General features: G+C 40.2%; 1 protein-coding gene across 5 annotated transcripts in view; it reads left to right on the forward strand.

Moving 5' to 3' along the window:
- kmt2cb (lysine (K)-specific methyltransferase 2Cb) overlaps positions 1–26,020 on the forward strand; it is a 97,646-nt gene that overhangs the window by 43,566 nt on the left and 28,060 nt on the right. For 4 of the 5 annotated variants that reach the window (XM_030750991.1, XM_030750992.1, XM_030750994.1 and 1 more), the window contains exons 4-26: positions 2,080–2,227; positions 3,006–3,212; positions 4,387–4,496; positions 4,655–4,764; positions 5,519–5,681; positions 5,780–5,951; positions 7,981–8,095; positions 10,018–10,193; positions 10,333–10,685; positions 14,021–14,098; positions 14,225–14,940; positions 16,306–16,428; positions 20,209–20,325; positions 20,482–20,586; positions 21,743–21,847; positions 21,937–22,118; positions 22,411–22,575; positions 22,680–22,786; positions 22,901–22,972; positions 23,102–23,314; positions 24,956–25,075; positions 25,283–25,408; positions 25,500–25,630. In XM_030750991.1, coding sequence (XP_030606851.1) covers positions 2,080–2,227; positions 3,006–3,212; positions 4,387–4,496; positions 4,655–4,764; positions 5,519–5,681; positions 5,780–5,951; positions 7,981–8,095; positions 10,018–10,193; positions 10,333–10,685; positions 14,021–14,098; positions 14,225–14,940; positions 16,306–16,428; positions 20,209–20,325; positions 20,482–20,586; positions 21,743–21,847; positions 21,937–22,118; positions 22,411–22,575; positions 22,680–22,786; positions 22,901–22,972; positions 23,102–23,314; positions 24,956–25,075; positions 25,283–25,408; positions 25,500–25,630 — 3,914 coding nt within the window. Of the gene's footprint in view, positions 1–2,079; positions 2,228–3,005; positions 3,213–4,386; positions 4,497–4,654; positions 4,765–5,518; positions 5,682–5,779; positions 5,952–7,980; positions 8,096–10,017; positions 10,194–10,332; positions 10,686–14,020; positions 14,099–14,224; positions 14,941–16,305; positions 16,429–19,503; positions 19,645–20,208; positions 20,326–20,481; positions 20,587–21,742; positions 21,848–21,936; positions 22,119–22,410; positions 22,576–22,679; positions 22,787–22,900; positions 22,973–23,101; positions 23,315–24,955; positions 25,076–25,282; positions 25,409–25,499; positions 25,631–26,020 lie in introns of those variants that run through there. The other variant, XM_030750996.1, reaches the window with a different exon arrangement.

Below are 26,020 nucleotides of genomic sequence, written 5' to 3' on the forward strand. Positions count from 1 at the left end.
ATTTTTGGAACAACAAAATGAACTGGTGCAAAAACTGTTTTTATTTAATAGAAAAATTACCTGAGGGTAAATCTGCCTGGAGTGAGTTGCTGTCTAAGTAACTAACATCACAGGTCTGTCATGTCTGATCTGTTTCTCCAGTTTTTTTGCCTTCACTTTCTGTCACCTGCATTTTGTTCCTGTCAGGTTACAGCAGAATAATTAGATTTATAAATCCAAAGTAAAATTAGGATCACAGTTTCATCTAATGAAAATTCAAGTTGGGTAAACAATGACAGCAGACATTATTAAAAAAAAAAAAATATATATATATATCCAGTGATCACACAGTGGTCAGCACTGTGTGATCACTGGATTAAAATGGAGCCTCTGAGCTTAATTTACTCATTGCCATGGTTTCTTTCCCTACTAACCATCCTGCTCAGGGTGAACATACTCAGATTTGATTGAATACTCTGATCAGCCTTTCTGGAACAGGAAACTCAGAGTTGCCAAACTCAGGGTTTCTAGAATAGGGCCCTGGACTAGTCTAGATGAGTAACACTGCGTTGAAAGACAGTTATACAAGAAAACAAGGTGAAGAACTTTTTCCTTGAAGTGGACCATCCTTTGTTGTTTGGAAATGCTTAGGGTTTAGTGCAGGGGATGTTAACCAAGAAGAAATCATATGCAAAGAATGCTGTATAGTTGTCTGTGCACCAATGCGACTGACTTATTCAGCTGCCTGAAAATGCACCACCAATTGCAGGATAATTAATGAATGATTGACAAGAAAAACAATGCAATGGTTACTAACGAGAATGGTCTCAAATCAACTCAGTCATCCATGAGAGCAAGGCTGTGCAGCCCGTTTGCATATCCATCTAGCTTACAAAGACCAACTCAGTCACATTTGGCCTAATATTTTGTGCAAATTAGTTTAATAAACATGCTGAGTATCCTGTTGATTAAATTTTAAGTTCATATTTTTTTATTTTTCTTATAAGATGTGTACTGAATGTAGGTGAATAAGAAGGACCAATTTTATTTTGATATAAAGCTTTGTACATTAATGGGAATGTCATACTGCATGGATGTGATAGCAGTGTTATGTTTTTATGTTTATGTTTGTTTTTTTCTTAAGGGGAAAGAGAAAAAGAAGAGAACAAACTTCTGTATCATATTGACATAATCAAAATAAATAAATAAATTTGTGTTTAATAAAAACATTTTGGTTGCTAAAATTAGTGAATTGTGTAAAATAATCAAACTCAGTATATGATTAAAAACTATTTTTGACTTTTGGCTGTAATTATGCAGCCCTACAAATTAAGATCACACTTTTTTAAGAGGAAATGTAAGAACCTATTATCACATTAAACAAAACACAATAGATCAGCTGCTTTATCATAAAAATAAATTCTAAAACATCAATGCACTAAGTAGATAAGTAGTAGGTTGAGCTTGAATTTGTCCTTCCGTAATTCCTTTGGATGGCATACTCATTGTGGCATTAGCCTAATTACATGTCAATGGAGTATTAATAACATTTTACATGTCCCAAAGTCTCAGTGAGAGGTACTGCTGGGAGTTGTTTTGTATGATTAGCACAGTGAATTGAGGGTTTCATCAATTAAATTAAAATTAAAAGCAGTCATGATATGTTGGATATGGCTGGAGTCTATTATGGAACTTTTTTCCATTCCCCCAAAATATTAATTCTAGCTACTTGAGATATTTTGACAGCCATGCCGTTGATTGTTATCACTGTTCTGTACAAGACCTTGATATTCCCAGTGAGTTTACTATAATCAGTGCTTGAGCATATGGTCCTCATGTATAGCTATTCATCTCACTAATAATAGCTGTGTTTCTAACCTGGAGGAAAAGGACTAGAATGTAACCAACCTGCCTCATAACAGCTTGTGTCTGTCAGGAGCTATATGCTAATCATACAGTCATAATTGGCAGTGAATCGAGGAGCATTTACCAGCACTACAGAGGCTGTGTTATTCACGCATTCACGGGAACAATGCAGTGCTTAGTTGTTGCTTTACTGCCTAACAGATCTTTTTTTTTTCTTTTCATTTTTACCATCAGAAACACAAATCCAGCCGGTGGAGACTGTGGAAGTGGTGACCACTGAGGTGCCAGAGGATGACAAGCCCTCTTCCCCTCTGGCCCAGAGCCCTCTAGCTGAGAATTCAGCAGGACCATCTGTCCCAGCGAGTAGAGAAGTCAAAAGCAGGTTAAAAAATTTATTAACTTTCCCAGAATTGTTTTTGAGAAATGAAGAACTGTGTGTGAGAGACTCTGCATATTTTTTTTCTTTTTACATTGTGTTTTTATGAATGTATACATATGTAAGCACCAGTCTAAGAGTGTGACTATTTGGCTTGCTGTGTACACATGCATGGATGGATTAAATGGGAGTCATCAGCAGGTAGAAGCAGCGTTTTCTTCCCAGGTGCCGCTTTGTTAAAGGTTGTAATCAGTCTTCTGGCCTGTCTGTTCGATCAATGTTGGTGATGGAAAGCAGATCAGGAGCCTCTCCTGGGATCTTATTAACAGTACCGTCTCATCACTTAATGTGATAAATATTTGCTGCTCACTCTATTTCTCAACTTTCCAGCTATTGGCTACTGTTCTGCTGCTTTTCTGTTTACCACTTATTCTCCAAGATGGCTTTCTCACATGGAATCTGGATTATTAACACTGAACTTGTCTACCTACTATTTCTTTCACAATTACAGGGTCTGTGTACAAAACAGTCTGGCCTGCTACTTGAATACATTTTATATATATATATATATATATTTTTTTTTTTTACAAATTATGTGCTTCTAACTGTGTGTGTAGACAGTGTGACTGCTTTGCTTTGTGAGCTTTTATGTATGCCGCAGCTCAGACAGTCCCATTGCCAGAAGACGGAGGCCTTAATTCATGGTGACATGCATGGCACTGTATTAAGTCACAGAAGGTATATATAATTAAACACCCCCCACCACCCATTTTCTTTGTTTCAGTGAGCGTCTCTGTGCCTTCTGTTACTGCGGTGGCCGTAGTCTTCTGGGTCAAGGGGATCTACAAGTATTCACCGTCACATCTCAGCTTGAAGCACTCTTCAGCCACAAGGCTGACGGGAGCTCAACAGGCGACGGCAGCGATGGTGATAAAACTGCTCTGCCAAAAATGGCCGAAGAGACCACCTCAGGACAGAAGGAAAAGAAGACGTAAGTAGGCCTGGCCGACATTGTTGTCACAAATAGTTTGGCTGTCTGTGATGGTCAGGAGAGGAAAGCGATCTGCAGTGCTTCCCAGTCGTGAGTTAATGAGCTGCAAGAAATCAAAATTTGCTAACTGCCTCACTTTATTGTTCTTTTTTGTCCTTGGCTTCTACACAATGATGATGCTGTGAAATCTTGTGAAAACTTGTTACTCTTATGAAAAAAGGATTCAAAAGATTTTTCTTTTGGTTGAATTTATTGTCTTGTCAAAAGGAAACAGCGGCGGTGGTTAATATGATCACAGCTAACATACACACCCAACTGTCAAGCAAAGGTTACACAAGAGCCTTGTGTTTGTAAGCACACACACACATGCAAATCGTACTAATAAAAGACCCTCCCTGCACTTGTTTTGGTCCTTTGAAACCAGTTAGTTGTCTCTCTAGGTTCCCAGTACTGTAATGGCCAGTGAGAGCATTATGGGTCTGGCAGCAGGCCAAGCCAACCAATAGCTGGTATGCTGTTTGTGTGATTGGTCATTGAGCCCAGGCTTTAGTTGTGCCACATGGAGGCAGATGATGGAGCCCGTCGGAGAAGTAAATTGTATATTATTTAGACTGAGAAAAAAAAATAGATGAGGGGAGAATATCATTTCATAATTGCTCATAAAACTGTAAGCAATAGGCTTCCATCGTGTTTCTAGAAACCCTTTCTTGATTTTGGCTGTTATTTTGTTTTCTGGAACCAAGGTCTCCTTTAAATGTTAATGCTCCCCCTCCACATATTCTACATCCTATCCTGCTCACTAGTTTAAGCCGGGGACTTGGGAGAAACGCATCCCTTTCAACAGATTTTATGAGACAGAACAGCCAGCCTCTTGTGCACACGCTAAACAAGATGGCCCTCCTTCCCTTCCTCCTCCTCCTCCTCCTCTTCCTCCACCCCACCTCCCCCACAGCCTTTTACTTGGACTGACATTTTTTCCCCCAGCTCATTCTGTCTTGATTTCTTTGCTTTTGTAAAAACTGCACATCCTCTACCTTTATGTCTCTGTCCTCAATTTATTCCTAAGTTGTTTCAGGCTGTCCTTCTGTTGCATAGCACATTTTTTGAAGCTGTTCTCTACATAAAGAAATTCTCTGCTGAGATGCCTTTTTGCAAACCTTTTTCTTTGTTCCAGTGGGTCTGAAGGCTGCGAAGATGAACCAGACCCAGCCAGTCGATTTTGGGATGAGCTTTCTCGTGTCGGCCTTCCACAAGATCTCAATGTCCAGTCTCTCTTTGAGTCAGGTATGTCTAAAGGGCTAAACCTTTTTCTCCTTTTCAACAATAATTGCTTGCAGTCTTAATGCAGTTAACAAGTGTACGTGCATTATATATTATCGAATTGATCTCATTTTTGAAATCCAGTTATTTGTTATCACATCTGTCATGTCTTAAAATTTTAGGGCAGTGCTGGGCACATCAGAGTTGTGCCTTGTGGTCTGACGGTGTTTGTGAGGGCGAGGGACAATCTCTGCTTAATGTGGACAGAGCCATTGACTCAGGGAGCACAAAGGTGAGTCAAGTGAGAACATCCATGGACTAATGGGTGTTAACACCATCTTAATGTGTTGGGGCAGCAGGGGAGGGACTGATTCAGTGAAACACAGCAAAGCTGATGGATCAGACTAGCTGGTAAAGGTCGGTCTGGCAGCGTGGATCTCTCAGCTGTGAAATGGAAAAGGTCACACCACTCATCAGGGCTGAGCTCTCATGGCAGCTTGGGTTCTAGCGGTAGAAGTGGTACTGCTTAAAGGGCTCTGATCCTTTTTTCACTGCCCATCGTGTGTGCGACCCATTAGCAATACTGCCACTTGATCTCCAAGTGGTTACTAGTACACACTCATGGAACTCAGAGAAATGGGAATGGGTAAGGTTCTTCTAGCGTGATTAGCAGGTAGCTAAAATGGGGCTTTAAATAGGTGTCCTGATCCTGAGCTCAGAATCCAGATAAATTACTGAAGAAGACTGAAGAAATACCAAAGTTAAAACAGTTCAGAAAAGAGGAAGGAGGTGCTGCCTGGATCTGATGGTTGATCTGACAGGTGTTCTTTGATGGGGAAGGTGGAAGTACAAGACCAAAAAAAAAAAAACAATCTACTAGTAAACTCCCTTCTGATTTTTTTCCCCCTCCCTCTTAAGTGAAATCAGGCATTTATCATTTATAGAAAGTCCCTACTTTATTTTTGTTAGCGTTCAAACAATATATTTTGGTTGCAGAAAAGGAACATTTTAGGCATATTTTAAGATCTCTCTTTTTTTCATCGCAGCACTGTGCATACTGTAAGCGCCTTGGAGCATCCATTAAGTGCTGTGCTGAAGGATGTGCTCAACTCTATCATTACCCCTGTGCGGGGGCAGCTGGGACTTTTCAGGATATCAGAAGTCTCGCACTCTTATGCCCAGAACACATTGAATTGGCCACTCACAAATGTAAGTTTTGAAAAATTTGATGTAAATAATGCAGATAAAAAAGACTAAATTGCATTGTATAAACTGTTCTTGTCTGTTCTTTTCATCCAACTGTTCAGTTGTAGATGATATAAATTGCGTACTATGCGATAGCCCAGGGGATCTACTGGACCAGCTCTTTTGCACCAGTTGTGGTCTGCATTACCATGGGATGTGCCTGGACATGGCTGTGACCCCTCTAAGGAGGGCAGGTTGGCAGTGCCCTGAGTGCAAAGTCTGCCAGACGTGCAAGTGAGTCACTTTCTCTCCCCTCTAAATAACAGTTCTCAATATTTCACGCTCAGTGTTTTTGTCCTTTTTGTTTGCTTTTTCCTTCTTAATTTCGGCAAAGCTACCAGGCTTCATGCTTACTGCATGTTTGTTTATACCTCTGTGGTTTGTGAGGAGCTGACTGGACATTGTACCCTGAAGCTCAGTCTTATAACCTCTGACCTTATTTAAACAGCACAAGAGCGCTGGTTGCAATCTGGCCTGTTTGCCTGGGGTAACCACTGTCCATTGAGTATTAAATACTTCATTTAGATAGACCCTACTACCATACTGTAACTGCATATTATATTTTGCAAGATATGTAGGGGTTTGTGATTCATTTTTAGACAGTCCGATTCCTTTTTAAGATCTTTTTACTGAAGCCAATTCCTTGGCATTATGGCCAATGCTACAGTTGGAGATGTAGCAGCTTCTTACACCCTCTTTGCAGAGCCACATGCTTCGAGCTACAGGCTTCAAGCTACTGTAAATCAGCAAGACTAATATTTCAGCATATTAACATTTCTGCTATTTTGCAAGAAACTGTTCTATCTTCAGCATAATTTGTGTCCCTGTTACCTATGTAGATTGTTGTTTATACTTACGAAGAGGAGGTATCCCTAAATGTTTTAAAACATTTTTATAATAGATTTGTGTAATTTTGTAATGAACTAAATTGCATCATCAGCATATAGCTATAGTTTACACTCAATTGTCTCCACACCAGTGTACCAGTGATAATACGGCAGGCCAGTATTGTCGTCTGATATTAATCATTTGCCGACCTATTGATATCAGCATTTGTAAAGGCCCATGAAAGAAAATTAAAAGCAAAGAAGAAATGAGAGAAACACCCTTCAGCTATGTTGTGAGTGACATTGTATAGTTGGTCCACCAGATGGCACTCTGCAGCTTCCTTGTTGGCAACGCACTGCACAGGTTTGGAAAGCTGCAACAGTATGCTGATTCAAGCAATTTCAGGCAGAGCATAAATGAGTAAATTAATAACACATAAAAGTATTTCCAGTGTTGTTAAACTTTTGAAAAAGATAATATCTTAAGACTCTGCCACTTGTTGGATTATGTCTAAAAGTTTTTGGTTAGGAATATATGTACTCCCTTGTTTAGCCTTCAAATGTGTCGGATTTCATTATGACTGAGTATTAATATATACGCAGTTTAGCACTTGTAATGTTCAGAGATGCACTGATCAATTAGCCAGTGACCGGAAATAACCATTTTCTGATCAGCCATGACTGGTGACAGCTGGATTCTGATTCACTTTCTTTGTTGATCTTATTGGCCTGCTCTGCAGCCTGATGGGTCACTGCAATTCATACAATTGTAAAGAACTGTTTGTTGTGTTTTTCGTCTCACTCCATCGCAATATGCTGTGAAAGTTATGACAAGCAGAAGACACTGGTTTATGCAAATCTTCGATAAAACAAATTGATTATATAATGTGCTATAGCTCTAGGTTAACTTCCTCACAGTTTTAACACAGTAGTCTGTATTCTGCCAATGTAGCCATGTTCTTGTTTTCATAGCATAGAGTTTTATAGGCAGATTTTGAAGTCTTTATTAGCCCCAACTCCAACACGACGTTCCCGGTTCAGTTGGTACTGGTTGACGTACAGAAAGAAGTTAAACATGGAAATATAGAAACCCAAAGCTAAGTGGTGATTTTTGTGGCCCAGACTTAAAATATTTTAGATAAAGTTGAATACACTGCATTTTATTTACACTTAGATTTTATTCATGCCAAAAAAACAAAAACAAAAAAGACTTGGCCAGTAACTGAGTGTTTTTGGCAATTTTCTGAGAGTGATGGAAGGTCCTGTAAAACCAGAGCAAACACTTACAGATCTTAAGGAAGTAAGGCAGCATAAAATTATATAATTATAAATGGTATTGTCTCATCCTATAGCTTATTAAAAATGTATTGAAATACCAAAAAAATAAATAACCAAAAAAAGCCCAACCCTAAAACTTTTTTCTTCTGTCTTTGTAGGAATCCAGGAGAGGACACTAAAATGCTGGTGTGTGACATGTGTGACAAAGGTTACCATACTTTCTGTCTGCAGCCTGCTATAGACTCTCTTCCCACCAATGGATGGAGATGTCAGGTAGGAAAGAACTGATAGAAATTGTTGAATGCTTTTTTAAATATTGATTTACAAAAAAAAAAAAAAAAAAGAAAAAATACTGGCTTATAAGTAAAACTATATACACTATTGTAAAGTGTTGAGGATAACTGGATTGCCTTCATCCGGTGCAGTCACCAAATTCCCAGATGTGTGCACAATACAATGTGGAAAAATATGTAAGATGCGATAGTTGGGCCTCTTACATAGAATATGACACCCATGAGAATATGACTTTTTGATGTTTTGTATTTGCGCTTTCTGTGGTTATGAATGACTCAGATCGGCTGATCTTTTAGAGGCTTCAGTTCAGCCTCGGTGCTGAAAGATAACTCTGTCTGGCTGTGTGTGTGGTGTGTTTGCCACTCAGCTGGCTGGTTAACACCACCTAATATTTCTTTTTGCAGCAGCAGTTGGAGTAGGGCATAGCAATAGAGGCAGCAGATGATGAAAGGTCTTTACACTTGGCTTCTCTGTTTGACTCAGCACAGGGGCATTTCACCCACACACGCACATCCTTGGTGCTTGCTTCTCCGGAGCACCTGCCCATAGCCGATGTCCCCCACTCATATGGTGGTTTTGTTTTGAGAAAAATGAGTCATTGTTCCAGTTTCAGTATTTTGTGAGGCTCCTGTGATGTGGCTTTAAGTATGAACTCTAGAATCGTTGACTGTACCATAGGAAAAAAGCTTACGCAAACTCAGTGACTTGTTAGCCGAGTAAACCGCTAAGTTAAAGCAAGTGCTGGCAGTCTTTTTAAGAGCAAGCGTTAATGGCTTTGTCTTATGGAAAACAGCACTCACTATGTTAAATATCATCTTTCAGGGAGTAAAAAATTTGGATGTGAATATATCAGCAGAAATTCTATATGTGTTGGTGTATGTTGAATATGCATTACCATGTATCTCCAGTAAGATGAGATGGGTGGATGAAACCAGTAGTGGTGTGATGATTTTGTTGGAATTTAAATGGTCTTTCTTCACTTCCTGTTATAAATGAATAGTAACACTCAAGAGACATACTAATGAAATGGAAGCCAAATCACCTCTACTTTTTTTTTTTTTCCACTCTGTGTGATTGATCTACATATAGTAAAGGCAATGAATTTTTTTACCCATTTGACAAAATGTATACATTTTCCTGTTATTTTTGACCATTTGATACACAGAAATGTCTGTTTGAGTAAATTAAACCATTTACCAAAACTGATTAAAAAAAAAAAAAAAAAAAAAACACATTCTAACAATACTGATGATTTTACAGCCTCTCTTGAGTGATGCCAAAAAAATATTCTGTCCTGGAAAAGCCGTGTGTGTAAATATGTATAAAGCCCTGTTTCTGTGTGTGTATGTTTTTATGTGATAATTGTCTGTTTAAAAAGAATCTAAAAAATATAGCTGCTCATATGTCCTCCATGTTTTGATCATTGTAATCCTCCTTTGATTTCAGCTCTTGGTCATTTGTAACTCTGCTTGGCAGTATCATGCAGTTTTGTAGCTATAACCTGAATATTTTGATGCCAGCATTTCAAATTTTCTTCTTTCACTCTAAAACATATAAAAGAAATATTAATGCTTACTGATGAAATTATAAAGGTATGTGGACACAATGTCTACCAGATTATTGAAAACTTGTCTAAAGGATTTTTCTGGTTAGAAAGTTGCCCAATTTATCCTTGTCATCAAGTCGTTTTTTTGTGTGTCACACTGCCCTACTCTATATTTAGGTTTTACTGAAAGAGTCTTTATTAATTTTATAAACTTGCACTAAACTCCAGGTCTGTACAGGTTTTATCCTTGGTTCCCAGTCCATGATTGAAATGCCAAATTGGTGTAGCAGCAGCACTGAATTCTTACTACACTGAGGCTGAACTGCTTTGGATGTCATCTTCGTTCTCTCCTCAGAACTGCAGAGTTTGCATTCAATGTGGAACGCGAACTAGCGGGCAGTGGCACCACACCAGCCTGCTGTGCGAGAACTGTGTCCAAAATCAGGACCCTGCTCTGTGCTGTCCTATGTGTGCCTGCATCTTGGACCCTGAGCATCACAAAGACTTACTATTCTGCCACACTTGTAAAAGGTAAGAAACTTCAATTGCAATTCCTCACATGCAGTGTTCCTGCATGTGAGGAATTCATCACACTTAGATAACATGAATAAGTCCAATTTTAGGATTGCCCCATTGAACAGTCTCTTAAATTCCTTTGCACTCCTTTCAGATGGCTACACCTGGAGTGTGAGCGTCAGAACTCAGGCCAAGCAGAAATCCACCCCAGAGAGGACTATGTTTGTTCCAACTGCAAGTCTCCTGCTGCAGAGCAGGCGCTACAGACAGAGGATATGGACACTGGCCCAGAGCTCAGCCCTCAGCCAGCCTCCATGCACACAAACTGTGAGACTGGCCTACAGCTGGTTCAAAAGCACACAGATCTAGAACTTGGCAATCAGCTGCCTCCTGAAATGCACAATGACCCAAAACCGGAATTACTTGCTGTTCCATTGCACTCAGATCCAGAGCCTCTTCAGGCTACCGTCCAGGAGGAGAAGCTGGCCACATCAGACCAGAAGCCTGGTAGGTCTTTGTTCCAAACAGGTTACATTATACACAGATTACTCTGATCCTTTCACCTTGTCTTTTTCTTTTTTTTTTTTTTAAATATATCTTGGAATCTTTTATTTTAATCTGTGCTCAAGTGTATCGCTCATAAGAACCTAATCTGTTTATTAGCTTGTTAATCATATCTTGTTGTTGCAAGGACAAGGAAAGTTATTCTTTTGATTATACGTAATACCAAACACCTAGGTTATATGATTAAATATGAAAGACTGTCTTTGTCTTTGAAGTTGGGGATTCATTGACTCAGCCTCTAGCCATGCAGAAGCAGTTGAAAGTCTCAGCTATGAAACATCAATTTTCGCTGTAGCATCAGCACTGATGAAGTTTTGAAAGTCTCAGTTGTTGCAGATGAAAACACTGAAGAGTTGTTTGGACAAACACTAAAGAGAAGCACTGCCTTTTTTATTTGGAGGCCTTTCTGAGGACTCCCAAATAAACAGATGGTGTCCTACTAGCAGCAGATTAAAGCGACTGTATTGTCTTTGTAATTCTGTGTTTTGAAAATTTCAAGTACTTTGTTTCCCCATCCTGTCTGTGGGGAAGATGATATGTAAGGCCTGTCGCTGTTAATGAAGAATTGATCATCTGTTTTACTTTATAGAGCTACTATTTTTCAAATATTTGCTTGCATGTATCAAAATTTAACACAAAACATTTCAATTGGCATCAAGTTAGCTGCTTGTGGTTGAGCTTTAAATAAACTTTCCAGGTAACAGCTCAGCTTATCAACTTGGCAAAACATGCTAGTGATACTTCACTGGGGGGGCAGATGGAGAAGTAGGCCAGAAAAGGTATCCTGAAACATTTTTTTTATTTGTTTTATTTTCCCCCCAGTCTTTTGATTTTCTCAGTTGTGGCTTTCGGAAGCAGGTGATCATAACTATCAGAGAGATTTAGGACTGAACTTGAATTCAAGCTTGAAATCAAGACTTGATGTGCACACCAGTTTGTGTGTTTATTTGGTTTGTTTGGTGGTGTTTTTGTTTTTTGTTTTTTTTTGTTGTTTTTTTTAAAGGACATTCACAAGCTGAAGCGCCATTCCTGTAATAAACTTGAACTGCATCTGCTTGTTGTTTCTGCTAGTTGCAGTGTGTTTGTATTCCATTATGGTGCAAGCTTTATTGCCACTTTGAGTTGCACAATGCTGGAATCTGCTTGCATGAAGCTCAGAGCTGCATCTCAATTCTAGTGCCTGTGAGGTTTGCCAGCACTAGAGTGCAATATCAGTGAAATATACGGTGAGCTGGGGATGCCAGTGGCAGCTCTGCTGCCCACTCTTGTCTAAGCAGCAGACTCCTCTGATGAGAGAATGGATCGGAGTAGCATGATGGTGATATCGCTGATCCCCTGACTGCTAACCTGCCTTTGAGCTATGCTGGCTCATTCATTAATTACTGTTCACACAGCTTGCCCGCACTGCTCACCATATAAATGTTCTCTCATTTTACTTGTCCTGTAGCTATGCACTGTTTCATTATTGGATTTAGCTGGCAAGGCAGTGAGTTATCCAGTGTGGGTTTTAAAGGCATGTTGAGTGAACTTGTTATCCATCTATCCATTTTATTCCACTTATCCAATTCGGTGGGGGGATGGGGCAACGGCGCCGGAGCTGGAGCTGCCATAGGGCAAGAGGCAGGGTACACCCTGGACAGGTCGCCAGTCTGTCACAGAGCCAGCACGGAGAGACAAACAACCATTCACACTCACATTCACTCCTATGGGTAATTTAGAATCACTAACTAACGTAACCCCACTAACTACATGACTTGGACTGTGGGAGGAAGCTGGAGTACTTGGGGAGAACCCATGCAGACACAGGGAGAACATGCAAACTCCACACAGGCAGCAGGGCTAACCCCCACTTCACTGTGCTGCCAAGAGTGGACTTGTGATATTTTGCATTAATTTTTTATTCTTTACTGTTAACAAAAAAAAAAAAAAGATTCCTACCCTTTTCTTAATATGTCATACTTTTCTCACTGACAGGATAATGTTTAGGATCTGGGGTTAAAGGCTTTTAAATCAGGTGAATTGAGCAGCTATATTTTTTCAATAGGCATTAATAGGATACTTTATAAAAAAAAAAAAAGGAACTGTACTTAATTTATGCTCATTTTTTTTCAACTTTTTTCCTTTTTTTTTTTTTTATATGTGATGACTATGCTGCCAGCTGCCCACTCATGTAATGCAATTAAAGTCATTAACCAGAGCTATTTATCACCTGCCAGGATTCACCACCACTCAGGGTTTAACAACAGGCTTACAGTGACTTAACTGACAGATGCTGTTAGATCCATTCTGTGAATGCAGACTAGACGTGACTTTAGGCCTTTGCTGCATTAATCAAAGCTGGATGTTTATCTAAACCATCACCTTATTCACTGTAGGAGATATAGGAAGTAGGGTGTTAATATGAATGTGAATGTGTGTTCAGCTTGGTCAATAGCTGATGGCTGGAGATGGTTGGAGGCCCATCTCTCTAATTGACTCTCTGGCATCAGCACCGGATGAGCACCTGCAAGCTGCACAGTCATGAGCCCAGAGCACACAGACCCTGGGATGTTGGTTGTCATGGTTACTCCCTTCCCTGGCAGAGATGCGTAGCAGGTGCATGTGTGTGTCAGGATCAGTATGACATGGGAACTTGTGGATTGAAATGGTGGGCACCTCCTTAAGACTAGGCTATCTGTACTGTCAGAGGCTGTCTGGCAGAATACTGGCTCGATGTTTGGATTCCTGATAGCCAGTAATGACTAGATCTATTCATGCCAGAGTAGTCAAACGCATTGCTGTCTTTGCTATAAAACCAAATAGAGAGGGGAGGACTTATCACAAAACCAAAGAGAGTGAGAGAAAACAGGAGACACTAGATTAATACCAAAATGTAGGTCATATAATACAAGCTTGCCTCGTGGTTTTTTGCACTGCGACCACTTGTTCCCCAAAATCAACTCCTTTCTGTCCACAGCACTTTGACAAGTAAAAGAGATTGACATTTGTATCATTGTCTCAGGGAACTACACCATTGTGTGGTTTTGTTTGTTTTTACTAGTTGATTTGAGATGAGTGGTTTTAGAATTGGTGCAAGCATCATTCTTAGAGAATTATCATCTTGTAGTCAGTTTAACTGCTCCGTTTCCAAATCCAATCTGTGCCTGTGGGCTGCTTTCTTTATTCTCAAGCCACTTTAACTTTGTTCACAATATCTCCAGAGTCTGAGTTCTTGCTTTTAATGAAAAAAAGATGTATATTTTATACCTGATCTTTTTAATATTGAATCTCTCTTTTAGACTTCTCGGTGGGAGCAGACATTATCGAGAGGCAGGTCGCTGAACCTTCTGTCAAAATTCCAGCAGAAATCAAACCAGGTTTGTACATGCAGCCTATTTATTTACTACTTTATCTTTACTACTTTTTTTTTCTCTCTTTTCTATAATATAACACTATTCAGATGCGTTTTTGTTGCTGTGACCATTGTGCATTTCCTTCTTCAGAAACAAAACCAGCAGTAAGAGCCCAGCTTACATCAACTGAGAGTCCTGCGTCTTCGATGACTTTGAGCCAGGAGTCTATTCCAGCCCAACACACTATGGAGGGAGTACAGACACAGGACACCACATTACAGAGTAAACCAGCAAATACTGAAGCCTGCCCTGAGCAGGGCATGCTCAACCCCAGCACAAAGGATTTTAAGGCCATCATCTCAACCACCAAAGAACCAGGTACTGCATCAGTACCCTTCACGGACCAACCAATGGTAGTCTCACTACCCCAGCCTTCAAGTATGGATGTAGTCAGGGGTTCTTTCCTGGAAACTAATCCAAAAGAACTTAACAGTGACAGGAGAGAGGGTATTTTTCACAGAAACCTGGCAGAGACTGTTAAGCCCTCCGCTTCTACATCAGAAGAGATGGACACTACACCGGAGAAGCCAAGTCTGTCATTTCCCAGCTTGTCTTTAGAGGAGAAACCCCTTAAAACTTCTGTGGAAAGGTTAGCTGAAATGGTTTCTTCTCCTTCTCACTCCTCCCCTCTGGCCCGAGGGACATCCCCCAGAGAACTAACCCAGACCCAGATTCTAACGTCACTGAGTGACCACAGCAGTGTAATGCCCACCACCACCCTCATAGCATTCACCCCCAAAATTGGGATGGGAAAGCCAGCCATCACCAAGAGGAAGTTTTCTCCTGGGAGGCCCCGAGTGAAACAGGTAGGAACCTGGACATCACGTCACAGTGACAGTTGAGTTCCCTTCTGTCACTGTCTGGTTGTCTTTGGTGTTCCCTGTCCCACTAATAAACCAAATCAGTGTAGGTTAACAACTGGTGCTTGTATCTTGTGTACTCCTAAGTCTATGTGGGTCGGTGTGCGTGTGTCCTGTTGTGTGGGTTTGGCTTTATGAAGTTTGTTTGGGTTTTTGCGGGTTGAAAGGACTGAAGAAAGTAGTGTGGTTTGAAATGTTTTTCAGTGATATAGCAGAAAGACAGCACAGTGAATGATGCTCTCTCTGCTCCTTGCACTCTTTTCAAATGATTGGACACCATAAGATTAGTCACAGTGTCTATGTAGATCTGAGTTGACTCTTATTTTCTGTAGGAGCTATAATTATTTTATATAGCTAAATCACCTTTTCCTGACAGCCCTCACTGTGTTCCACCTTTAACATTGCTATCACTTTCTCTGTTCATCTCACGTCCATGTTGCAAACATGTGTCGCTGTGTCCTACTGAGGACGAGCATTCATCAAATCACAATTTGCAGTGACCATTGCCATTATCGCATCCTATTTATCTTCATATTATACCATAAGTGAAAGTGAGTGACATGTGGCTATTAAAAAAAACCCAAACATTTAATCGCATAATGTTAGTGTTTAGATACTATAACATAAACTAAATGCAGAGACTCAACAAAATGAATCACTGTAATACATTGTAAATGATGCCAGTGAGGGCAGACTAACTCAGTTTGTTTCTTTTTACATATATCCCGTTTCTAAAATCAACATTGTGACTCAAACTAATTTGTTACACAGGGCCAGGGGAAATCTCTTCTAAAAAATTTGATTGCTTCTCTTCTTTAGCATGCTTTTATCTGATGCACTCATCTACTGAGGTACTGACACAGTGGCCCTGTTTTGTCAACATGCCAAACATACTCTGTTGTCATGTCAAGAGGTATAGCAGGGCCATGTTTCCTGCTTCACGGTGCCACGATACCCCTGGCAAATTCTGCTGTTTGAAAAGCAACTAACACAAAGATTGTTCTTAAGCTCATGTGCATGAAAGGATTGGCTTTAACAGAGAATGCAACCTAATAACTCATCCTCTTTCTACTTCGGCATATCAGATGCTCTCTCGTACCTCTGCACAGTTGGGTGTGTATTGAGTGATTCCCAAATGGCTACATTAGGAGCTCACTACATTTCTCTAACATCTTTCTTTGTATGTTTTGTTTCTTTGCTGGCTTGGTTTTTAAGTTGCTGCGTTTTTTTTTTGTTTGTTTGTTTTTTGTCGCCCTCCTCCCTCTCTCCCTCTCACTCTCTCACCCTCTCACCCACCCCTCCTTACCTTAGGGTGCATGGAGTCCCCATAGCAGTGTGAGCTCACCCTTGTCCTGGTCACCAGACCAGCCAGAGGGTTGGGACGTCCTAAAGACCAGGCAGTCCTCTGGCAGTCCCGGCTGGAGCATCAGAGTGGTAAATACCATGGCTCGCCAGAGACGGCAGTGCAGCAGCTGCCCTCTGTTTGCCAAAGTGACACACACTCCCTGAGTGTCCCTGAATGTCACTAATGTGTACTGAAGCCAACAACAACAATTACCGTAAACTTAAAGTGAGAGTAGTAGTCACATATCAGTGACGAAGCTAATGATGTTTCTAGGGTGAAAGTGAAATATAACTCTGTATGAACAAGGGATTTTTGTGGGTTTTTAGATTTGAAAGGCGTTTTCAACAGTATGGTGTAGTGCTGAATAGGATTTCATTTAATTTTTTAACATGCTGCCATTCTGGTGCCTAGCTGAAATGCATGATGTGCAGTAATGTGCAAAAGTCTTAAGCCACCTTTCATTTCTTGGTATTTTGCTTTCAAGGAGCCAGACTTTCTAGTATGTTGGAGTTTTTTTCTTAATGTGGTCTTGAGCAATCGTTCTCCGGGCATTCTCTGAAAGCCTGAAGAAGTATCTATAGCGGATGAAAAGTATCTGAAAGTCATGTCCTTAAGAAATAAGATAAAGTCACCAAAAGACTTGACCTGAGAGATGCATCTAGTTGGTCAAACTACTGTTCACCATTTATAAGAAATGGAAATGGGGAGAAAGGTATGCTGAGGTATGCCAAATTACACAAGACCTGTACTGAAAATCAGTGGCAGTGGATCTTGTGAACCTGCAATTTTTGGTTCCAATCATTGTCACTATGTATGGAGGAGGTGAGAAGAGAAAAGGACAACATTGAGTGTCTACAGCAATCTGTAAAACACGGTGGAGGCTTTGTTAAGTTTGGGGCTGCATTTCAGTCATTGGTGTTGGGGATCTTAGAAACACAGGTCAGATTTGATCCACCATCCAGTACCATTTGGAAAATGTCTGACTGACAGTGACTTCATTTTTCATCTTGACAATGATCACAAAAACACACTGTCGAGGATTTCTTTCAAGCTGGTTAGAATTGTACAAACTCTGTTTTTGCCTTATATGCTATATTTCTGTACATGTTTCCAGAATTAAATAAATCACCAATTTCCTAGTAAAATATAAAGAAATGAGGGGTGGCTCCAGACTTTTGCACTGTACTGTAGCTCTCAATACTGTTTCACCTATAATGTTTGCTGCTGTGAGAAGTGCTGTACAGAACGAGGATCCCTATTAGCTGAACACATCAATTAAGACACCAGACAAACAAAAACAAACAAACCAAATAAAAAAAAAAACAAAGGAGATGTGCTACAAGAATTTAAGCTCACAGAAGAAGCTGTGTCTACCGGTTTGGTTTTTCTGGTTGCGTTGCTTCTGTATAGTTTGCTTTCTGTGGGTTACTTGAGACTGACTCAGGTAGATACTCGGCACACAGCAACAGGCAGCTAACCATGTGAAGTGAAGGTAAAGGGTTACTCAAGGGTTTGTATTTGCCAGCAGCTACATTATCCTAAGTGTAGGGAAAAAAACAAATGCATTTGTTTTCAAAGCTGAAGACAAACATTTGAAATGGATATAGATTTGCAGAATAAAAAGGGAGAAAAAGAATGAACTCTTGGTGTTAAAACAATTTAGAGTACTATAACAATGCATAACTTTTAAATATTATTTATGCTGTTACAAGGCAAATGAATTGTATTTTTTGTTACTTGAATACCACCAAAACCGTATTACTGACACTCTTAATGTAATGTAACTGGGCATTCTTGTTCTTGTAGTTAACAGATCATAATGTATGGAGTATGGTGTTGGTGCTAGTTTGTGCTAGTTTGCCTTTCAAACACACCTCCGCTTGCTCCCCAAAGATGACCTTGTTAGGGTTACAGGTGGATGTTAGGGTTACACAGAAATGTCAGGTTCAGCCAATCAGAAACAGAGTAGGGCCAGACCTTAACAGAGCACAGGTGTGGAATTTTTGTGAGAGAGAGAAACTTCCAAAAGACGACAAAAGCAGTGTCCCTATAAATGACACTAAAGCACTGTTTGATACACTTGACATGTTTTTTGTTTTTTTTTCTTCCCTAAATTATGTCTTTCATTGTTTACCTGTCATTTGGAAAATCTACCCATATTTGGTTCTTGGTCTTAATTTCAGACCTTACACAGAACCATCTGGGAAGTCGTCATTGGGAACTGTTTGGAGAAGGGCAGTCACTCTCAAAAAATACTTCAATGAACCATTTGTTTATAGACATCCACCAAAAGCTAACTTCAAACTGTAGGGCATAGAGCTTGGCAAAGAAGAAAAACCAGCTGCAGAGTTTTGGAAGCTGTTCGTTCAGTTCCAATGTCGAGATTTTACTTGTTTGGGCTGGCCAGGTATATTACATCCACCAGAGAATATTTGCCAATCCACTGCAAACAGAAGGGTTCATGTGCCACTACGCTGAGCTCACCGAGACTGCAGAGCAGAAAGAGCTACCATTAGACAAGTCTCGCCATCTCTGTAAAGAACAAACAAGAGACGTGCAGGCGGTCATTTAAAAAATAAAAACTTGGCAAATGAACCATCTGCCTCATTATGCCTAAAAATCCAATTATCCGTGACCTTATTGGTCAACTGTTCCTTCATTGGAGACTGATTGGTTTGAACCAACTGTGCAGTCACATAGCTTGAAGCCAGTCAAGATGGATTCTCATGTGACTGTGATCATGATCTTATGTGAATTCAGCTGCCTTGCACCTGCCTTTGTAACACAGTAGCCTTAAGTGTTACATTTACCCAAACAGAGGGCTGTGGGCAAGACACTGAGACCACAAAGTGGTCACCACAGATAGTAACACATTTTTAGATCACTGCATTTAAATTAATTGGTTAAAAAATAACTATATAGACAATATTTGGGGGAGGTGAATATCAGACAATGGGTTGATCCCTGCATTGAGTATTCCATTTTCTCATTGTCAGCAGTGCACTAATGTGTTCTCTGTGTTTCACTTAAACCCATTCAAGTAGTTATATTTATTAAAGTACATTTTTCCTCTCAGATTTTGACTCTGTGAGAAGTCTAAGGCAGTTTGTTGCCATGGTGACAGCCATTAGTCTTAGCAAAGCTGGGTGAGGGTTAATTTGTGCTCTGAGGTAGGGGGTGTAGCACAGGTTAAATACCATCATGCCGTGCGATGGTTTGGAGGAATATTGAATAGGAGGGATCCGAGTTTGGGATCAGGGCCAAATGTGGGATTCTGGGGCAGGTGCTGAGAAGTTCAGTTAGATGTAAGTCTGACATTCATGATTAGGCAGAGGCCTCCTGTCAGAAAGGTGCCAAAGGCAGGGTGAAACTTGCGTTGGAAGAACAACAGCTTAGAGGCTTTTTTCACTTTGTCACATGCTGGTTGTCTGGCAGAAATTGAAGTGTACTTCTAAAATAACAGTAATTTCCATCAATTATCAAAATGTCAAGAACCAGGCTGAATTATTTTTTTTCCTTCTTATTGAGCATTTGCATGATGGTAAAATGTTACACATTCCTGAACTGTAGTTTTTACTCTTAAAAAAACCAAAAAAAAACAAAACACCTTAAAGCAACGTATTTGTAACAGAATGTAAAAGGAAATTGCTCATCATGCAGGACCTAAAGACTCATTACCTCTCTGGGCAGTGTAAAGATGTACATAATTTGAGAGGGTAAAGGGCACCATTAATTCTTTGTCTACTGAGCAACTGCACATACAGGAATGAAACAAACTTTGAAGAAATGGAGCTTTCATCTGCCTGGTTTAGTTTGTACAATGTGAATTAGTCATTATCAGGGCTTATGTTTTGGTCTTTCCTCTGCAGGGTCGTGGCTCAGGCTTTCCTGGGAGGAGGAGGCCAAGAGGAGCTGGTCTGTCAGGTAGAGCTGGACGTGGCAGGGCCAGAGGGAAGAATGGAGTGAGTCCCAGCATCAACCCTGGGGTGTGTGTGCTTAGATTTATTTATTTAAAAAAAATTTTTAATATTGTGCAACATTAAAATTGTTTTCCCTTCAACTATAGATACTGATATGAAACGCTCCAAGCAGCATTATCATTGTCACACTGTTTATTTTGTGTTTGTTCTCCTTATGTGCAGGTCACCACAATAGAAAACCCATACCCAATCAAGGAGGAAGAGGAGAATGCAATGCATAACACAGTGGTCATATTTTCCAGCAATGATAGTTTTACGCTAAAACAGGTGTGTTTTTATTTTATTTATGTTTACACTCAAGTGTTCAGACGGGTTTCATTTTGAATTTCAGGCCTTCCGAGTGGAGAAATTCATGGATTACTATTCAATCTGTGCTTAAAAGGATCTCTCCCACTGGAGATCATTAATTCCTGTGGAGATACTGCCAGCTGCCTGCAGGAAATGCAGTCAATTATATAACACAGGATCACACTGAAATTTGATTATTTCTTTCTTTCTCTACTCCAAATCATATCTGTGCACTGACTTTTTTTTTTTCCCCTCTGTAAAATGAGTGATTACTGACAGTCTCTGCAAAATGTTAATCGAGACTTTGGAGACAGCACGAACTGTAAGGGTTTGTATTGTAGGATGGAAACTTTTAGAGAATAACATAAAATAAATAAGCATTTTACAATACAGCTGAGGTGCTGCTTACCTGTGCAGCGACTCTACCCTTAGAACAACCATTACTGATGCTTGCATTTAGGCCTCTGAAGAGAGAAGGGGGGAACAGTGTGTAGCCCTGTGGCGGTGATACTATGCATCAAGTAGAAAGTTGGGTGGTTGAACAGGAAAGGGGATACCAGGGAAATTCAGCATGAAGGGGAAGAAGGTAGAAATAAATAAAGATCAAAAAAATGGAAGCAGTGGACAATTTTCATTGTTTTTAACAGTGAGTTTCACTTCACTGCTTAAAAGTGTGTGTAAATATTTATATTTGCGCATCTATCTTGTGCACTGCAGTAGCTAAGCTAAAGGAACAACTGCACAAATAATAGCAAGAGTAGCCCAAATAACCAGTACGCATATTTTGACGCTGCCCCCTGGTGACAATAGACAGGTACAACATGAGAACGAAGGTCTGAAAAACTGCAAACCTTTAAAAAAAAAAAAAAAAAAACACCTTCAGTACTTAGGATATACACAACAGCGAGGGTAAGGATTGCTTCTTGCAGTGTTAGTGACAAGTAATAATACTGTATCCATGTGATGAGTAGACTTAAAAAGGTTGACGGTAGGCAGACCTTTCTTTTCTGCAAAGCTTAACAGCTGCCAAAGTTATTTGTTTTTGTTTGTTTTGTTTTAAGAATAACAAAAGCAGAATTGCTTCCGGCTTGCTTTGGGAAGTGTGGAAACTCATGATGTCTTTCTTCCTTTTCAGGACATGTGCGTGGTGTGTGGGAGTTTTGGTCTTGGTGCAGAGGGCCGTCTTCTGGCCTGTGCTCAGTGCGGCCAATGCTACCATCCATTCTGTGTCGGCATTAAGGTACAGTATGTTGTTATTGAGGTTGTACATTAGAAATGGACTTCGGCAAACTGAACTACATGTCACTGTCCCCTCTTTAATTTCCTCAGATCACTAAGGTGGTGCTAAGCAAAGGCTGGCGCTGTCTGGAGTGTACCGTGTGCGAGGCCTGTGGTCAGGCCACGGACCCTGGGCGCTTGCTGCTATGTGATGACTGTGACATCAGCTACCACACATACTGCCTGGACCCTCCACTGCAGAATGTTCCCAAGGAGAGCTGGAAGTGCAAGTGGTGAGGAACTTGATGATCATCTCACCCAAATTAGCTTCAGACAGGCTGTAACTCTTGTACTTAGTTAACTATGTTTAAATGCATATTGAATGTTTATTTTTTTTATTTTACCAACTATACAAAGATCCAAGAAGTGAGTATCTTTTTGACAGGGACCAAAACAAAGGAAATATTTTCACATTTGCATCATGACAGTATAGTGAGTAGGAAGGATTTTGCATCACAGTTAATACTGTTATGCTCTTTGAAGTAACCCAAGTTAAATGACCTCTGTCCTTCCTGTCTCCTGCAGGTGTGTGTCCTGTACCCAGTGTGGTGCCACCACCCCAGGCCTAAGGTGTGAGTGGCAGAATAATTATACGCTGTGTGCTCCCTGTGCCAGCCTTTCAACATGCCCAGTTTGCCTGGTGGACTACAGCGAAGGCACAATCATTGTGCAGTGTCGCCAGTGTGACCGGTGTGTAGTTCTTCTACAAACCTATCAGCTCTAAAGGATCATTCAACTCAACTAATTTTCCAAATATAAGTGGCTCTCATAAAAACCTGTTCTTCTATCCACAGATGGTTTCATGCGTCATGTCAGTCCCTCCACTCAGAGGAAGACATAGAAAAAGCTGCAGACAACAGCTTTGACTGCACAATGTGTCGAACTTTCAAGACCACTAAAGGTTTTTTTTTTTTTTTTTTTTTGTTTCTCAGCAAGAGAATCAGCACACTTAATTATGACATTTGGTTCAGTCTCTTCTGTTTGTTTTAATGGCATCCTTGTTGTGTACTTGCAGTTGTGACCAAGACCAGAGACACTGCTGAGCCACTACCAGTAACACAGATTGTCCCAAAGGCTAGAGAAATTGGTAAAGTCACAGCTTCTTAGATGATAGATAACGGGGGGAACCCCCCCCCCCCCCCCCTTCCCTTTAAATTGGCAGTTTAACCTCAGTTTATTGACTATATATGCACACAAAATTTTTTGGTCTTCTCAGATCTATCAAGGACCTACACCCAGGATGGTGTTTGTTTGACAGAGTCAGGACTTTGCCAACTCCAGAGCTTATCTGCTCCAGCGTCACGGCGCAGGAAACCCAAACCAAAACTGAAGTTGAAGATCATTAACCAGAACAGCGTTGCAGTGCTTCAGGCTCCAGTAGACCCTCTCTCAGAACACTGTCGTGATGAAGACATGGAGGACAACAGAGGTACTTGTCTTCACAGAAGCTTCTTTACATCTAGATGATTATCAAAGGTTTTAACCCTGTTAACAATGTTTTCTGCATACTTGCATGTCTTGCAGATGATCAAGTTATGACATATTTGACACTTAAATCTGCATTAAAACAAATGACCCTTGAATCCTTCTGTGTTTTATGTATTGTCCTATATCTTGGGGACATTGTGAGAAAGATACTTTAGTATGGAATTGTTTTGGCAGGAAAGTTTGGACGTTTTCCCATTTGTACATCATGGGGAAAAAAATTTTTTTGTCCCATGGTTTCCCCATTAATACTAGAACCACCAGGTCATTTTGATACCTTGGCATTTTGAAAATCATGTAACTGTTAAATTAAACCCCCATCATCTCATATATCATGACTTTTCCTAAAATGTGATGATTCATCATATGGTGTATTTTTGGGTTGTGTAGGAGGGGAAAAAAATATAAGCATGCATGCCTGGATCGGCTGAGGACGTCATTTTGACCACATAGAAATTGATGTAAAATAGCAGTTGTTTTGTGCTGTGTTGCCTAGCAACACATAGTACACACATTTTGATGTGAAGGCTGCAACATGAGCCAGAGCTAGCTAGATGTGATCGATGGGTAAATTAAAAGATGAATAATTACTGCAGGTTTGCAAGATGAAGAGCTTGCAGACTGATGTTCAGAGCAGGGGAGTGTGTGACTGGTACACGTGGAGAGCTGGATGCTTGCAGTGCAGAGCAGCAGGAAAACCACAGCTAAACTGAGCAGAGAGTCTAGAGTGTGGAGAACTAATCTGAGCAAAAAGAGTGAAATTGTAGAGATGAGGAGGGCTGCAGTGTGGACAGTGGATGAGAGGGAGAGGCTGCAGGGCCAATGAAGCTGAGACAGATGTGGACTTTGACTGTTGTACTTTTACAAAAAATAAATTTATGAATTAATCATGTTTCCTTTTGTTGCATCTAATTGTGAGGTAAATTTAAAAATGTAGGCATTGAGCTGTTGAGTCTGTGTCACAGCAGTGTTCTATTTTAAGACCTTTATTTTAGTGTAATTAAATTACATATTATTCAAATTCATTTTTAACTTTTCCATAATTATTATCTATAGTAATCCCGGTATTGAGATGTGTTATTGTGTTGTTTTGTGTCCTTTGTTTGTTAGTGAATTCTAATATTTTAACTTTACAATCTATAATTAAATAATCTAAATCATTTTTATCACTAATAAAACCCTTAATACTTAATCTTAAATACTTATTTTGTAAGGTCTTAATCATAATTAGAAAAATTTGATGAAAATCATCACACTTCAAGAAATGACTTTGTTTGCTGCTGCGTTCCCGGTGGTTCTAAGTTGTTTGGAATTCTTGTGGTTCTAGTGTTAAAGCAGATGGGCTTGGCTTCTTATAAACAATGTAGATCAATTAAAAAAGAAGGAAGGAAAAGAAGAAACAAAAAAGGGGAGATGGGTCCCACTGGAAATTACAGGGACTGGTGAGCTTAATTTCAGTCAGGCTAATGTCCAGCCACATGGGGTTCACATAGAACTGGCCCTGGCACTGTACTGAGGGACCTGGCTGGGGGGATTTTCTGCTGCAGGGCTGTCACTCACCGTCACTGGGCTCTCTCTCTCACAGAGGCGGAGCTCCTAGATTGTGAGGCAAAGTCTGACTCAAGCCTGGAGCGAGAGCCAGCAGAAGATGACTCCAAGGGGGCCGATGGCGGCAAGAAGAGGAAGAGGAAACCGTACCGGCCGGGTAGGGCACCTGATTGAAGGAGACAGCTCCTCTGAAGCATAAAATGGTGCAGTACATTGCTGACGCTGTAGCGAAGCACTGCCATCTCACGGCCTCTGTTGAAAGCTGAATACAATGGGCAGTCTATATTTAAAATCGTTTAACCTTCATAATTGCAATGAAAATATATTTATTATAATAAATATTGTTCTTGTAACTTCTTACAAGGCATCGGTGGGTTCATGGTCCGCCAAAGGAGCCGTCCAGGCCAAGGTCCGGGGAAGGCTAAACGATCCCTCTGCAGAAAGGATTCGTCTGGCTCTGTCTCAGAGAATCTCATTGGAAAAGATGAAGGTCTGTGCGCCAGAATTGTATACAAACTGTTTTTATTTAAAAATAAGAGCTTACAGTAGAGCTAGAAGAGATCTATTTTTCTTTGTTACAGGGTGGCCAGAGGCACTACCAGATACTCCTGTTGATGAGACACCCCCTGGACCAGAAGTTCCAGAAAAAATAAAGAAACGATATCGAAAGAAGAAGACTAAGCTGGAGGAAGCATTTCCAACCTACCTGCAGGTCTGTCAGCTGTGATAGCATTACAGTTAGTTTTTGATATGCCAGCTAAGAGCTTGTATAATCAGAATTTGAATATAGTGTTACGTACTGTTTCATACCACTGTAATGTAAATGTAGTATATCTATTAAGGAGGAATTAAAATTTTTAAAGATTTTGTAAATTTTTTTTTGTTTTGTTTTGTTTTATGATGCAGACTTTCCTCCTATATGCAGCTTGTCTGCTCATGTTGTGAAGTAGCTACGTAAAATGTGTTTTGTCTCACCCTTGGGAAGGTTGGGATTTCAAGTGCATCCAAATACATTGCCTTGAAACCAGTTGCAAAACTTTTGTGCACAGTGCCCCTTCTGTGAGTCTTTTTCCTCTTTTAGAAAAGGGGAGGAAAAAAAGCC

Source organism: Archocentrus centrarchus, chromosome 17, assembly GCF_007364275.1.
Source record: "Archocentrus centrarchus isolate MPI-CPG fArcCen1 chromosome 17, fArcCen1, whole genome shotgun sequence".
Taxonomy (NCBI): Eukaryota; Metazoa; Chordata; class Actinopteri; order Cichliformes; family Cichlidae; genus Archocentrus; species Archocentrus centrarchus.